Below are 19,610 nucleotides of genomic sequence, written 5' to 3'. Positions count from 1 at the left end.
GGGGTCAGAGGGTCCTTGGGTTTGGGGGTGCATTGGGAGTCCCTGAGGGGGTTTTAGGGGGGGGGTCCTTGGGTTTTGGGGTGCATTGGGGGGGGTCTCTGTGGCTCCCCCGCTCCTCGCGCTCTGATTGGCTCGTGGAGCTGTCAATCATCTGTAGCGGCGCCTTTAACCGGAAGTCCCGCCCCCTCTCCCCTCCCCTCCCATTGGCCGCCGCTCCCGCCAATCCTCTCTTTCAAACCCCCGCCGGAAGCCCCGCCCCTTCCTGCGACCGTTGCGGCCGCCGCCGCTTCCGCCTTTCCGAACGCGCCAATCAGCGCTCTCCTCCCGCCTTTTTCCCCCTCTTTCCATTGGCTCGTTTTCCCCGCCCATCCGCGCGCCGCGCTCTCCCATTGGCTGGGGCCGGAAGGGGGCGGGGCTTACGAGGTCATAAAGGGGCGGGGAGAGGCGCGGGGTTGCGCGGGGGCCGTGAGCGGCAGCGGAGGAGAAGGAGGAAGAGGAGGAGGAGGAGGCAGCGGGGGCTCCGCGAACCCCCAGGGGGAGAGGAGGGACGGGGGGTCCCGACCACCCCCCCCCAACCCCCGGGACCCCCTCGAGCAGCCCCCGCTTCGTCGGGGGGGGAAAGGGAGAGCGGCTCCGGCCTGGGCCCGGCGCCATGGTGAGTTGGGGGGGGGGGAACTGGGGGTCACTGAGGGGGAACTGGGGGTCACTGAGGGGAACTGGGGGACGTGAGGGGCTATTGGGGGTCACTGAGGGGAATTGGGGGCTTGGAGGGGATACTGGGGGTCACTGAGGGGGAATTGGGGGATGTGAGGGGATAGTGGGGGTCACTGAGGGGGAATTGAGTCCATGGGGGGGAGTTGGGGATCACTGAGGGGGAATTGGGGGGCTTGAGGGGGCTATTGGGGGCCACTGAGGGGGGAATTGGGGACGTGAGGGGATATTGAGGGTTACTGAGGGGGAATTGAGTCTGTGAGAGGGAGTTGGGGGTCACTGAGGGGGATTTGGCGGCCGTGAGGTGATATTGGGGTCACTGAGGGGGAATTGGGGGACGTGAGGGGATATTGGGGGTCGCTGAGGGGGAATTGAGTCCATGGGGGGGAGTTGGGGGTCATTGGGGGGGAATTGGGGGTCACTGGGGGAGGGAGTTGAGTCCATGGGGGGGGAGTTGGGGGTCCCTGGGAGGGGATTGGGGGTCACTGAGGTGGAGTTGGGCGTCAGTGGGAGAGAATTGGGGGTCTCTGGGAGGGAATTGAGGGGCATGAGGGGGAATTGGGGACCACTGAGGGGGGAATTGGGGATATGAGGGAGAACTGGGGGGCTTGGGGGATATTGGGGGTCACTGAGGGGAATTGGGGGCTTGGAGGGATATTGGGGGTCACTGAGGGGGAGTTGGGGGTCACTAGGGGGGAGTTTGGGGGCCACTGAGGGGGAATTTGGGCTTGGGGGGGGAATTGGGGGTCACTGAGGTAGGAATTGGGGGGCTTGGGGGGGATAGTGGGGGTCACTGAGGGGGAATTGGCGGGCTTGGAGGGGGAGTTTGGGGGTCACTGAGGGGGAATTGAATCCATAGGGGGGAGTTGGGGGTCACTGGGAGGGAAGTGGGGGTCACTGAGGGGGAGTTGTGGGCTTGGAGGGGGAATTTGGGGGTCACTGAGGGGGAATTGAGTCCGTGGGGGGGAGTTGGGGGTCACTGAAGGGGAATTGGGGGTCACTGAGAGGGGAATTGGGGGACGTGAGGGGATATTGGGGGTCACTGAGGGGGAATTGGGGGACATGAGGGGATATTGGGGTCACTGAGAGGGAATTGGGGGACGTGAGGTGATATTGGGGGTCACTGAGGGGGAATTGGGGGACGTGAGGGGATATTGGGGGTCACTGGGAGGGAATTGGGGGTCACTGAGGGGGAATTGGGGGACGTGAGGGGATATTGGGGGTCACTGAGGGGAATTGGGGGTCACTGAGGAGATATTGGGGGTCACTGGGAGGGAATTGGGGGTCACTGAGGGGGTATTGGGGGACTTGAGGGGATATTGGGGGTCACTGAGGGGGAATTGGGGGTCACTGGGGGGGGAACCGGGCTCCTATGGGTCTCAGGATGGATTTGGGGGGGGCATTAACTCATTTTGGGGTGTCCCCCGCCTTTCTTCCCTCATTTTTTAATCCCTCCCCTCCCCATCTTCCAGGAGCCTCGCGGTGCCGCTTGGCAGGTGAGTTTTGGGGGGCCCTGTGGGCTTTTGGGGGGCCCTGTGGGCTTTTTGGGGGGCTCTTTGAGCTTTTGGGGGTCCTCTAGACTTAGGAAGACCCTTATATTTATTTTTTTTGGGGGGGGCACAACTTTTCTCCTTTTTCTAAAGGCTTTAGGGCTATTTAATGGGATCTGGAGGGGTTTTATGGGATCTAGGAGTATTTTTGGGGTCTGGAAATTGTGGGGACCCCACCTGAACCCCAATATTTTTTTTTTTTTTTTTCAGAATTCCAACGTGGAGAACCTGCCCCCCCACATCTTACGCCTCGTTTATCGGGAGCTGGCGACGCTCAGCGCCGACCCCCCCGCCGGCATCAAACTTTTTCCTAACGAGGGAAGACGTCACCGACGTCCAAGTCGCCATCGAAGGGCCCGGTACGACCCCCCCCCAAAAATAAACAGCCCCCCAAATCCTTTTTGTGCCCCCCCCAATCCCCCTTTGCACCCCCAAACTCCTCCAGCTCCAATTTAATTCCATTTAATTCCATTTAATTCAATTTAATTCCATTTAACTCAATTTAATTCAATTTAATTCCATTTAATTCCATTTAATTCCACTGCCCCCCCCCCCAAAATATTCCGTGTCCTCAAATCTTCAATCCCTGCCCCCCGCAATTCCTTCCTGCACCCCCAAAATCTCTAAACCCCCCCCAAACCCTCCTGGATCCCCAAATTCTCAATCCCTGCACCCCCAAAAGCCTCCTGCACCCCCAAATTCTCCTCATTCCTCCCCCAAAACCCTTCTGCAGCCCCCCAAATCCCTCCTGCACCCCTAAATTCCTTCAATCCCCCCCTAAATCTCCCTGCACCCCAAATTCTCCTCAATCTCCCCCCAAATCCCTCCTGCATCCCAAATTCTCCCCAATATCCCCCCAAAACCCTCCTGCACCCCCCAAATCCTCCTGTACCCCTAAATTCTCTTCAATCCCCCCCTAAATCCCTCCTGCACCCCTAAATTCTCCTCAGAACCCCTCCAAATCCCTCCTGCACCCCCAAATTCTCTCAATCCCCCCTAAATCCCTCCTGCATCCCCCCAAATCCCTCCTGCACCCCCAAATTCTCCTCAATCTCCCCCCAAATCCCTCCTGCACCCCCAAATTCTCCTTAATGTCCCCCCAAATCCCTCCTGCACCCCCAAATTCTCCTCAATCTCCCCCCAAAACCCTCCTGTACCCCCAAATTCTCCTCAATCCCCCCCTAAATCCCTCCTGCACCCCTAAATTCTCCTCAATCTCCCCCCAAATCCCTCCTGCACCCCCCAAAACCCTCCTGCACCCCTAAATTCTCCTCAATCCCCCCCCAAATCCTCCCGCACCCCCAAATCCCCCTCAAACCCCTCCTAACCCCCCCAAAACTCCCTTCCCCCCCCCCAAAAAAACCCCTTTTAATCCCCCCCAAATCCCTTCCCCCTGCTTCCCACGGGCTTGGGGGCTCCCTCCTCACTCCCCTTTTCCTTCTTTCTTTTTTGGGGTCCCCCCCCCCCCCCCCCCCCGCAGAGGGCACCCCCTACGCCGGGGGCGTTTTCCGGATGAAGCTGGTGCTGGGAAAGGAATTTCCAGCCTCCCCCCCGAAAGGTTTTTTCCTCACCAAGATCTTTCACCCCAACGTGGGACCCGGCGGCGAGATCTGCGTCAACGTCCTCAAAAGGGACTGGAGGGCCGAGCTGGGGCTGCGGCACGTCCTGCTGGTGAGGGAGGGGGGGTTTTGGGGGCTGAGAGGGGTTTTGGGGGTCCTAGGGGGGACACAGGGGGACTGAGAGGGATTTTGGGAGTCCTGGGGGGTCTTGAGAGGGGTTTTGGGGGGCTGAGAGGGGTTTTGGGGGTCCTAGGGGGGACACAGGAGGGACTGAGAGGGATTTTGGGAGTCCTGGGGGGTCTTGAGAGGGGTTTTGGGGGGCTGAGAGGGGTTTTGGGGGTCCTAGGGGGGACACAGGGGGGACTGAGAGGGATTTTGGGAGTCCTGGGGGGTCTTGAGAGGGGTTTTGGGGGGCTGAGAGGGGTTTTGGGGGTCCTAGGGGGGACACAGGGGGACTGAGAGGGATTTTGGGAGTCCTGGGGGGTCTTGAGAGGGGTTTTGGGGGGCTGAGAGGGGTTTTGGGGGTCCTAGGGGGGACACAGGGGGGACTGAGAGGGATTTTGGGAGTCCTGGGGGGTCTTGAGAGGGGTTTTGGGGGGCTGAGAGGGGTTTTGGGGGTCCTAGGGGGGACACAGGGGGGACTGAGAGGGATTTTGGGAGTCCTGGGGGGTCTTGAGAGGGGTTTTGGGGGCTGAGAGGGGTTTTGGGGGTCCTAGGGGGGACACAGGGGGGACTGAGAGGATTTTGGGAGTCCTGGGGGGTCTTGAGAGGGGTTTTGGGGGGCTGAGAGGGGTTTTGGGGGGGCTGAGAGGGGTTTTGGGGTGCCTGGGGGGGTTTTGAGAGGGGTTTCGGGGGTCCTGGGGGGGCTGAGAGGGGTCCTGGGGGGTCTTGAGTGGGGTTTTGGGGGTTCTAGTGGGATACAGGGGGGGCTGAGAGGAGTTTTGGGGGTCCTGGGGGGTCTTGAGAGGGGTTTTGGGGGAGCTAAGAGCAATTTTGGGGGTCCTGGGGAGTCTTGAGAGGGGTTTCGGGGCTCCTAGGGGGGATACAGAGGGGGCTGAGAGGGGTTTTGGGGGTCCCAGGGGGTCTTGAGAGGGGTTTTGGGGGTCCTAGGGGGATACAGGGGGAGCTGAGAGGGATTTTGGGGGTCCTAGGGGGGCATAGGGGGGTCCTGAGAGTGATTTTGGGACTCCTGGGGGGTCGTGAGAGGGTTTTGGGGGGTCCTGGGGGGGATACAGAGGGGGCTGAGAGGGGTTTTGGGGGTCCCAGGGGGTCTTGAGAGGGGTTTTGGGGGTCCTAGGGGGATACAGGGGGAGCTGAGAGGGATTTTGGGGGTCCTAGGGGGGCATAGGGGGGTCCTGAGAGTGATTTTGGGACTCCTGGGGGGTCGTGAGAGGGGTTTTGGGGGTCCTGGGGGGCTGAGAGGGGTTTTGGGGGTCCTGGAGGGGATACAGGGGGAGCTGAGAGGGGTTTTGGGGGTCATAGGGGGGCACAGGGGGGACTGAGAGGGGTTTTGGGGGTCTGGGGGGATACGGGGGTGGGGGCGAGAGGGGTTTTGGGGGGTCTGGGGGGTTTTGAGAGGAGTTTCGGGGGTCCTGGGGGGGCTGAGAGGGGTCCTGGGGGGTCTTGAGTGGGGTTTTGGGGGTTCTAGTGGATACAGGGGGGGCTGAGAGGGATTTTGGGGGTCCTAGGGGGGCACAGGGAGGGGCTGAGAGGGTTTTGGGGGGCTGAGAGCGGTTTTGGGGCGCCTGGGGGGTTTTGAGAGGGGTTTCGGGGGTCCTGGGGGGGCTGAGAGGGGTCCTGGGGGTCTTGAGAGGGTTTTGGGGGTCCTAGGGGGATACAGGGGGGGCTGAGAGGGGTTTTGGGGGGGCTGAGAGGGGTTTTGGGGTCCTAGGAGGGCACAGGGGGGGCTGAGAGGGGTTTTGGGGGGCTGTGAGGGTTTTGGGGGGGCTGAGAGGGATTTTGGGGTGTCTCGATGCGAATTTCGATGCTCTGGAGCAGAACTGGGTGAAAAACTTGGATTTTTGGCTTCCCGCGTGGGATCTAAGGAGGATTTTGGGCTCTTGGAGGCTTCTAAGAAGGATTTTAGGGTCCTGGGGTCTGGTGGGGGGGCTCTAAATTTTTGAGGACCCCCCCTGAACCCCCTTTTTTTCATTTTTCCAGACAATCAAGTGCCTCCTGATCCACCCGAACCCCGAATCGGCTCTGAACGAGGAAGCGGGGCGGCTGCTCCTCGAGGATTACGAGGGTTACGCCGCTCGAGCTCGACTTTTGACTGAAATCCACGCTCGGGGCCCCCCCCGAGCCCCCCAAGAAGCTTCGGGGGCGGCTTCGGGGTCCCCCCCGGCCCCCCCCGACGGGCCGAGCCCCAAAAAACACGCCGGGGAGAAGAAAAACCCCGAGAAAAAGAAGAAAAACGACAAGAAACGAGCGCTGAGGAGGCTTTAGGAGGGGAAAAACCCGTGAAAATTGCAAAAAATGTAAAAAAAACCCTCAAAAATTAAAAAAACCCTAAAAAAATCTTTAAAACCCACAAAAAATAAAAAAAATCTTGAAAAAAGGCCAAAAAATCCAAAACACCCCCAAAAACTCAAAAAAAATCAAAAAAACCCCAAAAATTGAAAAAAATCAAAAAAAAACCCCCCAAAATTGAAAAAAATAAAAAAAAAAACCAAAATTGAAAAAAAAATTAAAAAAACAAAAAAAATTGAAAAAAAATATAAAAAAACCCCAAAAAATGAAAGAAATCAAAAAAACCCCCAAAAAATCCAAGATTTGTAAAAAAAATCCACAAATCTCAAAAAAAACCCCAAAATTTGGGGGGGGCCTCAAAAAAATCCAAACTAAACCCCAAAATTTGGGGGGGAGGCCCCCAAAAACCCTCAAATTTGCGGGGGGGCCCCAAAAAATCAAAAAAAAAAAATCTTAAATTTATGGGGATCCCCAAAAAATTTATGGGGGCCCGAAAAATTTGGGGGTGACCCCAAAAAAATGGGGGGGGTGCCCCAATAAGCCTCAAAAGGTCCCATGGGGGCCCCAAAAACTTGGGGGGACCCCGGGGGCGCCCTAATAAACCTCAAAAATTTACGGGGGGGGCCCCAAACCCCCCAAAAATCTTAATTTTGGGAGGAAAAAATGATCCCCCCCCGATTTTTTGTGGTTTTGGGGGTTCGGGGGGGTGGAAATTTGGGGGTTCGGGGGGGGTCCCCCCCTTTTTTTTTTTTTGCTTTAAGTTATTTAAATTATAATGAAAAACACCAAAAAAGGAGAGAAATCACCCCAAAAACCTCCCTCCCGGTGGGTTATTAAAAGGCTTTTCTAGAGCCCTGGAGTCTCTGGTTGATTTGGGGGGGGGGGTCACCCCTTTTTACCCCCCCTAATTGCCCCCCCCGGGCTCTAATTGCCCCCCCCGGGCTCTAATTGCCCCCCCTTGTCCCCTTTTACCCCCCTGACCCCCCTTTTTTTACCCCTTTTCACCCCCTTTCCCTATTTTTACCCCCTTTTCCCTCATTTTTTGCCCCCCCTTAACCCTATTTGCCCCCCCCCAATTGCCCCCCCGGGGCTCTATTTGCCCCCCTTGTCCTCTTTTACCCCCCCCAGCCCCCCCCTTTTTACCCCCTTTCCCTATTTTTACCCCCTTTTTACCCCCTTGTCCCCCTTTTACCCCCTTGCCCCTCATTTTTTTACCCCCCTTGCCCCCCTAATTGCCCCCCCCGGGCTCTATTTGCCCCCCCTTAACCCTATTTGCCCCCCCAGTCTCCTTTTACCCCCCCAGCCCCCCCTTTTTACCCCCTTTCCCTATTTTTTTACCCCCCTTGTCTCCATTTACCCCCCTTTCCCCTATTATTTAGCCCCCTTTTGCCCCCCTAATTGCCCCCCGGCCTCTATTTGCCCCCCCTTAAACCCTATTTGCCCCCCCAGTCTCCTTTTACCCCCCCAGACCCCCCCTTTTTACCCCCTTTTCCCTCATTTTTTACCCCCATTGCCCCCCTAATTGCCCCCCCGGCCTCTATTTGCCCCCCCTTAACCCTATTTGCCCCCCCAATTGCCCCCCCGGGGCTCTATTTGCCCCCCCTTGTCTCCTTTTACCCTCCTACCCCCCCCTTTTTACCCCCTTTCCCCATTTTTACCCCCCCTTGTCTCCATTTACCCCCCCTTTCCCCTCATTTTTTGCCCCCCTAATTGCCCCCCCGGGCTCTATTTGCCCCCCCTTGTCCCCTTTTACCCCCCTGACCCCCCCTTTTTGCCCCCCTCCCCCCTTATTTGCCCCCCCCACCCCCTTCTATAACCAGCTCTATTACTGTCCCCCCCCAAACCCTTTTCCGGACTCGCTTTCCCATGATGCCTCGCGGCGCGCGGGGCTTAGCCGCAGGCGGGGGCGGGCGCGCAAAGCATCATGGGAGTTGTAGTTCCTCCATCTGCTGCCATAGGTCTCCTGGCTTTGCTCCCAGTTTTGGGGGGGGGGGCACATCGTTCCCCCCCCGACCCCGTGATTAATTAACCTCGATGTTAATGCGCCTTAATGAGCTCTTCCCCCTCCACACCCCCCAGCACCATCTGCTTCCACCCTCTTCTCTAGGGGGGGGGGGGGGTTATGCATGTGATGGGGGGGGTGGGGGCCCTTAGGGAGGGGGTTTTGGGGGTGCCAGGGGGGGTTATTGGGGTCTCAAGGTGGGGGGGGGGTCATTATATGGGGTTCCAGCCCCTTGGGGAGGGGGTTTTGGGGTGTCCTGGGGGGTTATTGGGGTCTGGAGGGTCTTTGAGGGGGGGTCTCAAGGTGGGGGGGGCTCATTCTATGGGGTCCCAGCCCCTTAGGGAGGGGGGTTTGGGGGTGTCCATGGGGGTTTTGGGGTCTCAAGGTGGGGGGGGGCTCATTATATGGGGTCCCAGCCCCTTGGGGAGGGAGATTTGGGGGTGTCAGGGGGGTTATTGGGGTCTGGAGGGTCTTTGAGGGGGGGTCTCAAGGTGGGGGGGGGCTCATTCTATGGGGTCCAGCCCCTTAGGGAGGGGGGTTTGGGGGTGTCCATGGGAGTTTTGGGGGGTCTCAAGGTGGGGGGGGGTCATTCTATGGGTCCCAGCCCCTTGGGGAGGGAGATTTGGGGGTATCCATGGGGGTTTTGGGGTCTCAAGGTGGGGGGGGCTCATTCTATGGGGGTCCCAGCCCCTTGGGGAGGGGGGTTTGGGGTGTCAGGGGGGTTTTGGGGGTCTGGAGGGTCTTTGAGGGGGGGTCTCAAGGTGGGGGGGGCTCATTATATGGGGTCCCAGCCCCTTGGGGAGGGAGATTTGGGGGTGTCAGGGGGGTTATTGGGGTCTGGAGGGTCTTTGAGGGGGGGTCTCAAGGTGGGGGGGGCTCATTCTATGGGGTCCCAGCCCCTTGGGGAGGGAGATTTGGGGGTGTCCATGGGGGTTATTGGGGTCTCAAGGTGGGGGGGGCTCATTCTATGGGGTCCCAGCCCCTTGGGGAGGGGGTTTGGGGGTGTCAGGGGGGTTTTGGGGGTCTGGAGGGTCTTTGAGGGGGGGTCTCAAGGTGGGGGGGGCTCATTCTATGGGGTCCCAGCCCCTTAGGGAGGGGGGTTTGGGGGTGTCCATGGGAGTTTTGGGGGTCTCAAGGTGGGGGGGGCTCATTCTATGGGGTCCCAGCCCCTTGGGGAGGGAGATTTGGGGGTGTCCATGGGGGTTATTGGGGGTCTCAAGGTTGGGGGGGGCTCATTCTATGGGGTCCCAGCCCCTGGGAAGGAGCTTTTGGGGGTGTCCTTGTGCTCTTAAGCTCCTTACGGAGGTTCCACCTCCTTGAGGAGTTGGGGGGGGGGGGGGGTGAGGAACCTCCCATCACCCCCCCCCCCCCCCCATTTTTTTTTCCCCCCACGTGCCTCGTTAAGCCGGGATCATCTTCATCTTCATCCTCCTCCTCTTCCAACCCTATAAGAAGCGGCTCCGGCTTTGAGGACGGGGGGGGGGAAAGCTCCGTTGGGTTGGTTGCCACCATCCTCACGTCCATCGTTGTCTTCATCGTCTTCGTCTCCATCGTCTTCGTCTCCATCGTCTTCGTCTCCATCGTCTTCGTCTTCATCGTCTTCGTCTCCATCGTCTTCATCGTTGAGGCCAAGGGGGGCGTCTCCATGGGGAACACGCGGAGCGGGGCCCTCTCCAAGGAGGTCCTGGAGGAGCTGAAAGCCAACACGAGGTACTCGGAGGAGGAGCTTTGCCGCTGGTACGAGAGCTTCCAGCGTCAATGTCCCGACGGGCGCATCAGCCAAGCCGAGTTCGAGAAGATCTACGGCACCTTCTTCCCCAACTCGGACCCCAAGGGCTACGCTCGGCACGTCTTCCGGAGCTTCGACACCAACGACGACGGCACCTTGGACTTCAGGGAATACATCATCGCCCTCCACCTCACCTCCTCCGGCAAGACCCACCTCAAGCTGGAATGGGCCTTCTCCCTCTTCGACGTGGACCGCAACGGCGAGGTCAGCAAGAACGAGGTGCTGGAGATCATCACGGTGAGTGGAGGAGGTTCCATGGGGAGAAGGTTCCATGGGGAGAAGGTTCCATGGGGAGAAGGTTCCATGAGATAAGAAGGTTCCATGGGATGAGAAGGTTCCATGGGGAGAAGGTTCCATGAGATAAGAAGGTCCCACCATGCAATGAAGGTTCCATGGGGAGAAGGTTCCATGGGGAGAAGGTTCCATGAGATAAGAAGGTTCCATGAGATAAGAAAGTTCCATGAGATAAGAAGGTTCCATGAGATAAGAAAGTTCCATGAGATAAGAAGGTTCCATGGGATGAGAAGGTTCCATGGGATGAGAAGGTTCCATGAGATAAGAAGGTTCCATGAGATAAGAAGGTTCCATGAGATAAGAAGGTTCCATGGGATGAGAAGGTTCCATGGGGAGAAGGTTCCATGGGATGAGAAGGTTCCATGGGGAGAAGGTTCCATGAGATAAGAAGGTTCCATGAGATAAGAAAGTTCCATGAGATAAGAAGGTTCCATGGGGAGAAGGTTCCATGGGGAGAAGGTTCCATGGGATGAGAAGGTTCCATGGGGAGAAGGTTCCATGGGGAGAAGGTTCCATGGGGAGAAGGTTCCATGGGGAGAAGGTTCCATGAGATAAGAAGGTTCCATGGGGAGAAGGTTCCATGGGGAGAAGGTTCCATGAGATAAGAAGGTTCCATGGGGAGAAGGTTCCATGAGATAAGAAGGTTCCATGAGATAAGAAGGTTCCATGGGGAGAAGGTTCCATGAGATAAGAAGGTTCCATGAGATAAGAAGGTTCCATGAGGAGAAGGTTCCATGGGGAGAAGGTTCCATGGGGAGAAGGTTCCATGGGGAGAAGGTTCCATGAGATAAGAAGGTCCCACCATGCAATGAAGGTTCCATGGGATAAGAAGTTTCCATGAGGAGAAGGTTCCATGGGATGAGAAGGTTCCATGAGATAAGAAGGTTCCATGGGGAGAAGGTTCCATGGGATGAGAAGGTTCCATGAGATAAGAAGGTTCCATGAGATAAGAAGGTTCCATGGGATGAGAAGGTTCCATGGGGAGAAGGTCCCATGAGATAAGAAGGTTCTGAGAAGGTTCTATGGGTCCAGGAGGCCCTATAGATCGAATCTATGGGGCGAATCTATAGGTCTAGAAGGTTCTATGGGTCCAGGAGGCCCCACGGGGCGAATCTATGGGGCGAATCTATAGGTCTAGAAGGTTCTATGGGTCCAGGAGGTCCCGTGGGGCGAATCTATGGGGCGAATCTATAGGTCTAGAAGGTTCTATGGGTCCAGGAGGCCCTATAGATCGAATCTATGGGGCGAATCTATAGGTCTAGAAGGTTCTATGGGTCCAGGAGGCCCTATAGATCGAATCTATGGGGCGAATCTATAGGTCTAGAAGGTTCTATGGGTCCAGGAGGCCCTATAGATCGAATCTATGGGGCGAATCTATAGGTCTAGAAGGTTCTATGGGTCCAGGAGGCCCTATAGATCGAATCTATGGGGCGAATCTATAGGTCTAGAAGGTTCTATGGGTCCAGGAGGCCCTATAGATCGAATCTATGGGGCGAATCTATAGGTCTAGAAGGTTCTATGGGTCCAGGAGGCCCTATAGATCGAATCTATGGGGCGAATCTATAGGTCTAGAAGGTTCTATGGGTCCAGGAGGCCCTATAGATCGAATCTATGGGGCGAATCTATAGGTCTAGAAGGTTCTATGGGTCCAGGAGGCCCTATAGATCGAATCTATGGGGCGAATCTATAGGTCTAGAAGGTTCTATGGCTCCAGGAGGCCCCACGGGGCGAATCTATGGGGCGAATCTATAGGTCTAGAAGGTTCTATGGGTCCAGGAGGCCCTATAGATCGAATCTATGGGGCAAATCTATAGGTCTAGAAGGTTCTATGGGTCCAGGAGGCCCTATAGATCGAATCTATGGGGCAAATCTATAGGTCTAGAAGGTTCTATGGGTCCAGGAGGCCCTATAGATCGAATCTATGGGGCAAATCTATAGGTCTAGAAGGTTCTATGGGTCCAGGAGGCCCTATAGATCGAATCTATGGGGCGAATCTATAGGTCTAGAAGGTTCTATGGGTCCAGGAGGCCCTATAGATCGAATCTATGGGGCGAATCTATAGGTCTAGAAGGTTCTATGGGTCCAGGAGGCCCTATAGATCGAATCTATGGGGCGAATCTATAGGTCTAGAAGGTTCTATGGGTCCAGGAGGCCCTATAGATCGAATCTATGGGGCGAATCTATAGGTCTAGAAGGTTCTATGGGTCCAGGAGGCCCTATAGATCGAATCTATGGGGCAAATCTATAGGTCTAGAAGGTTCTATGGGTCCAGGAGTCCCTATAGATCGAATCTATGGGGCGAATCTATAGGTCTAGAAGGTTCTATGGGTCCAGGAGGCCCTATAGATCGAATCTATGGGGCGAATCTATAGGTCTAGAAGGTTCTATGGGTCCAGGAGGCCCTATAGATCGAATCTATGGGGCAAATCTATAGGTCTAGAAGGTTCTATGGGTCCAGGAGTCCCTATAGATCGAATCTATGGGGCGAGACCCCCCCCCCCCCCCAATAAATTGAAGGATTTGGGGGTGGGGGAGGGGCTGAGGCATTAATTAGCTCTCCCCCTCCCCCAATTAAGCTAATTAAGTCCTGACCTTAATCGCTGATGGAAAAAGCCCTGGGGGGGGGGGGGGTTGGGGGGGGGTTTAAGCTGCTTTGGGGGGGGGGGGGGTAATTAACCCCTGTAGGGTAATTAACCCCTTTAAGGGTAATTAAGGGCTTTATGGGGGGGTTCTATAGGGTTTTAGGGGGTTCTATAGGGTTTGGGGGGTTCTATAGGGTTTGGGGGGTTCTATAGGGCTGGGGGGGGTTCTATAGGGTTTTGGGGGGTTCTATAGGGTTTTGGGGGGGTTCTATAGGGTTTGGGGGGTCCTATAGGGTTTGGGGGGTTCTATAGGGCTGGGGGGGTTCTATAGGGTTTGGGGGGTTCTATAGGGCTGGGAGGGGGTTCTATGGGGTTGGGGGGGTTCTATAGGGTTTGGGGGGTTCTATAGGGCTGGGGGGCGCAGAGCTACGGGGTCCCTATAGGATCCTGGTGATTCTGAGGGTCCCTATAGGGTCCCTATGGGCTTCCCTGTGGATCTGGGGGGGGTCCCTAAGGGGTTTGGGGGTTCCTAGAGGGGACCCGGTGGATCTGGGGGGTCCCTAGGGGTCCCTATAGGGTCCCTACGGGCTTCCCTGTGGATCTGGGGGGGGTCCCTAAGGGGTTTGGGGGTTCCTAGAGGGGTCCCGGTGGATCTGGGGGGTCCCTATAGGGTCCCTATGGGGTTCCCTGTGGATCTGGGGGAGTCCGTAAGGGGTTTGGGGGTTCCTAGAGGGTCCCTATGGGGTTTGGGGGTCCCTATAGGGCTCCCGGTGGATCTGGGGGGTCCCTAGGGGTCCCTATAGGGTCCCTATGGGGAGTCCCTGTGGATCTAGGGGGTCTCTAGGGGGTTTAGGGGTCGCTATAGGGGTCCCTATAGGGTTTAGGGGTTCCTATGGGGTTTGGGGTCTGGTTGGGGGGGGTCCCTGTGGATCCTTATGGGGTTTGGGGTCCCTATAGGGTCCTTATGGGGTTCCCTGTGGACTTGGGGGGGGGTCCCTATGGGGGTCCTTATGGATCTGGGGGTCCCAAAGGGGTTTGGGGGTCCCTATAGTGTTTCTATAGCGTCCCTATAGGGGTCCCTGTGGATCTGGGGGGGTCTCTATGGGTTTTGGGGTCCCTATAGGTTCTCTATACGGGCCCCTGCGGATCTAGGGGGGGTCTCTATGGATTTTGGGGTCCCTATAGGTTCTCTATAGGGGTCCCTGTGGATCTGGGGGGGGTCTCTATGGGTTTTGGGGTCCCTATAGGTTCTCTATAGGGGTCCCTGTGGATCTAGGGGGGGGTCTCTATGGGTTTTGGGGTCCCTATAGGTTCTCTATAGGGGTCCCTGTGGATCTAGGGGGGGTCTCTATGGGTTTTGGGGTCCCTATAGGTTCTCTATAGGGGTCCCTGTGGATCTGGGGGGGGTCTCTATGAGTTTTGGGGTCCCTATAGGTTCTCTATAGGGGTCCCTGTGGATCTAGGGGGGGTCTCTATGGGTTTTGGGGTCCCTATAGGTTCTCTATAGGGGTCCCTGTGGATCTGGGGGGGGTCTCTATGGATTTTGGGGTCCCTATAGGTTCTCTATAGGGGTCCCTGTGGATCTGGGGGGGTCTCTATGGGTTTTGGGGTCCCTATAGGTTCTCTATAGGGGTCCCTGTGGATCTGGGGGTCCCTATATTGGTTCCTATGGATCTGGGGGGGGTCCCTATGGATCTGAGGGGGGTCCCTATAGATTTAGGGGGGGTCCCTATGGATCTGAGGGGGGTCCCTATAGATTTGGGGGGGGGGGTGGGGGGTCCCTATGGGTTTCGGGGGTTCCCTGAGGATCCTTCTGGGCTTGGGGCTCCCTAGAGCAGTTCCTCTGGCTTTGGGGGGGTCCCTATGGCTTTGGGGGGGTCCCTATAGATAGGGGGGTGGTTCTATAGGGGGGTCCCCCTAATTTTTAACCCCCCCCCCAGGCTATTTTCCGGATGATTCCCCCCGAGGAGCAGCGGCAGCTGCCGGAGGACGAGAACAGCCCCCAAAAACGCGCCGACAAGCTCTGGGCTTATTTCAAAAAGGGCGAGAACGGTACCTGAACCCCAAAAATCTGCACCCCAAAAACCCCGAACCCCAAAATCCGCACCCCAAACCCCCCCTGGAGCCCTAAAAGCTGCAGATGAAACACTCTGAGCCCCAAAATCTGCGCCTGGAACCTCAAAATCTACCCCGAAACACAAAAGCTGCCCCTGAACCCCAAAAATCTGCAGCTGAACCCCAAAAATCTGCACCCCAAAAACCCCGAACCCCAAAATCCGCACCCCAAACCCCCCCTGGAGCCCTAAAAGCTGCAGATGAAACACTCTGAGCCCCAAAATCTGCGCCTGGAACCTCAAAATCTGCCCCTGAAACACAAAAGCTGCCCCTGAACCCCAAAAATCTGCAGCTGAACCCCAAAAATCTGCACCCCAAAAAGCTGAACCCCAAAAATCCGCACCCCAAAACCCCCCCTGGAGCCCTAAAAGCTTCAGCTGAAACCCTCTGAGCCCCAAAATCTGCGCCTGGAACCTCAAAATCTGCCCCCGAAACACAAAAGCTGCCCCTGAACCCCAAAAATCTGCAGCTGAACCCCAAAATCTGCACCCCAAAAAGCCGAACCCCAAAAATCCGCACCCCAAAACCCCCCCTGGAGCCCTAAAAGCTTCAGCTGAAACCCTCTGAGCCCCAAAATCTGCGCCTGGAACCTCAAAATCTGCCCCCGAAACACAAAAGCTGCCCCTGAACCCCAAAAATCTGCAGCTGAACCCCAAAATCTGCACCCCAAAAAGCCAAACCCCAAAAATCCGCACCCCAAAAAGCCTCCTGGAGCCCTAAAAGCTGCAGATGAAACCCTCTAAACCCCAAAATCTGCGCCTGGAACCTCAAAATCTGCACCTGAAACACAAAAGCTGCCCCTGAACCCCAAAAATCTGCAGCTGAACCCCAAAAATCTGCACCCCAAAAAGCCGAACCCCAAAAATCCGCACCCAAAAACCCCCCTGGAGCCCTAAAAGCTTCAGCTGAAACCCTCTGAGCCCCAAAATCTGCGCCTGGAACCTCAAAATCTGCCCCTGAAACACAAAAGCTGCCCCTGAACCCCAAAAATCTGCAGCTGAACCCCAAAAATCTGCACCCCAAAAAGCCGAACCCCAAAATCCGCACCCCAAAACCCCCCCTGGAGCCCTAAAAGCTTCAGCTGAAACCCTCTAAACCCCAAAATCTGCGCCTGGAACCTCAAAATCTGCCCCTGAAACACAAAAGCTGCAGCCAAACCCCAAAAATCTGCAGCTGAACCCCAAAATCTGCACCCCAAAAAGCCGAACCCCAAAAATCCGCACCCCAAAAAGCCTCCTGGAGCCCTAAAAGCTGCAGCTGAAACACTCTGAGCCCCAAAATCTGCGCCTGGAACCTCAAAATCTGCCCCTGAAACACAAAAGCTGCACCTGAACCCCAAAAATCTGCAGCTGAACCCCAAAAATCTGCACCCCAAAAACCCCGAACCCCAAAATCCGCACCCCAAAACCCCCCCCGGAACCCTAAAAGCTGCAGCTGAAACCCTCTGAGCCCCAAAATCTGCGCCTGGAACCTCAAAATCTGCCCCTGAAACACAAAAGCTGCCCCTGAACCCCAAAAATCTGCAGCTGAACCCCAAAAATCTACACCCCAAAAAGCCGAACCCCAAAAATCCGCACCCCAAAACCCCCCCTGGAGCCCTAAAAGCTGCAGATGAAACCCTCTAAACCCCAAAATCTGCGCCTGGAACCTCAAAATCTGCCCCGAAACACAAAAGCTGCAGCCGAACCCCAAAAATCTGTAGCTGAACCCCAAAAATCCGCACCCCAAAAAGCCGAACCCCAAAAATCCGCACCCCAAAAAGCCTCCTGGAGCCCTAAAAGCTGCAGCTGAAACACTCTGAGCCCCAAAATCTGCGCCTGGAACCTCAAAATCTGCCCCTGAAACACAAAAGCTGCCCCTGAACCCCAAAAATCTGCAGCTGAACCCCAAAAATCTGCACCCCAAAAAGCCGAACCCCAAAAATCCGCACCCCAAAACCCCCCCTGGAGCCCTAAAAGCTGCAGATGAAACCCTCTAAACCCCAAAATCTGCGCCTGGAACCTCAAAATCTGCCCCGAAACACAAAAGCTGCAGCCGAACCCCAAAAATCTGTAGCTGAACCCCAAAAATCCGCACCCCAAAAAGCCGAACCCCAAAAATCCGCACCCCAAAAAGCCTCCTGGAGCCCTAAAAGCTGCAGCTGAAACACTCTGAGCCCCAAAATCTGCGCCTGGAACCTCAAAATCTGCCCCTGAAACACAAAAGCTGCACCTGAACCCCAAAAATCTGCAGCTGAACCCCAAAAATCTGCACCCCAAAAACCCCGAACCCCAAAATCCGCACCCCAAAACCCCCCCCGGAACCCTAAAAGCTGCAGCTGAAACCCTCTGAGCCCCAAAATCTGCGCCTGGAACCTCAAAATCTGCCCCTGAAACACAAAAGCTGCCCCTGAACCCCAAAAATCTGCAGCTGAACCCCAAAAATCTGCACCCCAAAAAGCCGAACCCCAAAAATCCGCACCCCAAAACCCCCCCTGGAGCCCTAAAAGCTGCAGATGAAACCCTCTAAACCCCAAAATCTGCGCCTGGAACCTCAAAATCTGCCCCGAAACACAAAAGCTGCAGCCGAACCCCAAAAATCTGTAGCTGAACCCCAAAAATCCGCACCCCAAAAAGCCGAACCCCAAAAATCCGCACCCCAAAAAGCCTCCTGGAGCCCTAAAAGCTGCAGCTGAAACACTCTGAGCCCCAAAATCTGCGCCTGGAACCTCAAAATCTGCCCCTGAAACACAAAAGCTGCACCTGAACCCCAAAAATCTGCAGCTGAACCCCAAAAATCTGCACCCCAAAAACCCCGAACCCCAAAATCCGCACCCCAAAACCCCCCCCGGAACCCTAAAAGCTGCAGCTGAAACCCTCTGAGCCCCAAAATCTGCGCCTGGAACCTCAAAATCTGCCCCTGAAACACAAAAGCTGCCCCTGAACCCCAAAAATCTGCAGCTGAACCCCAAAAATCTGCACCCCAAAAAGCCGAACCCCAAAAATCCGCACCCCAAAACCCCCCCTGGAGCCCTAAAAGCTGCAGATGAAACCCTCTAAACCCCAAAATCTGCGCCTGGAACCTCAAAATCTGCCCCGAAACACAAAAGCTGCAGCCGAACCCCAAAAATCTGTAGCTGAACCCCAAAAATCCGCACCCCAAAAAGCCGAACCCCAAAAATCCGCACCCCAAAAAGCCTCCTGGAGCCCTAAAAGCTGCAGCTGAAACACTCTGAGCCCCAAAATCTGCGCCTGGAACCTCAAAATCTGCCCCTGAAACACAAAAGCTGCACCTGAACCCCAAAAATCTGCAGCTGAACCCCAAAAATCTGCACCCCAAAAACCCCGAACCCCAAAATCCGCACCCCAAAACCCCCCCCGGAACCCTAAAAGCTGCAGCTGAAACCCTCTGAGCCCCAAAATCTGCGCCTGGAACCTCAAAATCTGCCCCTGAAACACAAAAGCTGCCCCTGAACCCCAAAAATCTGCAGCTGAACCCCAAAAATCTGCACCCCAAAAAGCTGAACCCCAAAAATCCGCACCCCAAAACCCCCCCTGGAGCCCTAAAAGCTGCAGATGAAACCCTCTGAGCCCCAAAATCTGCGCCTGGAACCTCAAAATCTGCCCCTGAAACACAAAAGCTGCAGCCGAACCCCAAAAATCTGCAGCTGAACCCCAAAATCTGCACCCCAAAAAGCCGAACCCCAAAAATCCGCACCCCAAAAAGCCTCCTGGAGCCCTAAAAGCTGCAGATGAAACACTCTGAGCCCCAAAATCTGCGCCTGAAACCTCAAAACCTGCCCCTAAACCCCCCCTGAACCCCAAAATCTGCACCTGGACCCCCAAAATCTGCCCCTGGACCCCCAAAACCTCCCCCTAAACCCCCCCGCACCCCAAAATCTGCCCCTGGACCCCCAAAATCTGCCCCTGAACCCCAAAATCTCCCCTCTAACCCCCCTGAAACCCCAAAATCTGCACCTGGACCCCAAAATCTCCCCCCGCACCCCAAAATCTGCACCCGGACCCCCCAAAACCTCCCCCTAAACCCCCCCCGCACCCCAAAATCTGCACCTGGACCCCCAAAATCTGCACCCGAACCCCAAAATCTCCCCCCAAACCCCCCATACCCCCCCTATTTCCAGGTTAAACCCCCCCCCCTTCAATTTTCTGGCTCCCCCCCCCAATTTTTTGGGGGCTCCCCAATTTTTTGGGGTCCCCCCTCTCACTGAACCCCCTTTTTTTTCGTGTCCCCCCCCCCAGATAAAATCGCGGAGGGCGAGTTCATCGACGGGGTCATGAAGAACGACGCCATCATGCGCCTCATCCAATACGAACCCAAAAAATAGGGGGGCCCCCCCCCAAAAAAAATCGGGGGGCTCCCCAAAATTCAAGGGGGGGGTCCCTAAAATAAGAGGGAGGGGCTCGAGGTGGAAGAAACCCCCGAAAAATGAAGGGGGATCCTCTCAAAAAGGGTTAAAATCAAAGGGGGGGCCCTAAAAATTAAGGGGGGGTCCCCAAAATTAGAATTGGGGGGGGGCTGGAGATGGGGGGGAGGGGGAAA

General features: G+C 56.2%; 2 protein-coding genes across 2 annotated transcripts; both read left to right on the top strand.

Annotated features, from left to right (window-relative positions):
• The first annotated feature begins 470 nt into the window (after positions 1-470).
• On the top strand, positions 471-7,140 carry UBE2S (ubiquitin conjugating enzyme E2 S). Its single transcript, XM_069882704.1, is given in 6 exon segments — positions 471-655; positions 2,184-2,207; positions 2,472-2,579; positions 2,581-2,620; positions 3,742-3,932; positions 5,981-7,140. Coding segments are annotated over 6 exon segments (651 nt in total). The 5' UTR covers positions 471-652; the 3' UTR covers positions 6,266-7,140.
• A 2,762-nt stretch (positions 7,141-9,902) lies between these two features.
• RCVRN (recoverin) lies at positions 9,903-19,491 on the top strand. The gene is made up of 3 exons (XM_069882705.1): positions 9,903-10,317; positions 14,897-15,008; positions 19,310-19,491. Exons 1-3 carry the CDS (start codon positions 9,937-9,939, stop codon positions 19,393-19,395), a joined length of 579 nt encoding a protein of 192 aa, XP_069738806.1. The 5' UTR covers positions 9,903-9,936; the 3' UTR covers positions 19,396-19,491.
• The last annotated feature ends 119 nt before the right edge of the window (positions 19,492-19,610 follow it).

This window comes from Phaenicophaeus curvirostris, unplaced genomic scaffold (genome assembly GCF_032191515.1).
Source record: "Phaenicophaeus curvirostris isolate KB17595 unplaced genomic scaffold, BPBGC_Pcur_1.0 scaffold_297, whole genome shotgun sequence".
Taxonomy (NCBI): Eukaryota; Metazoa; Chordata; class Aves; order Cuculiformes; family Cuculidae; genus Phaenicophaeus; species Phaenicophaeus curvirostris.
This window is presented reverse-complemented; position numbering and strand designations above follow the sequence as displayed.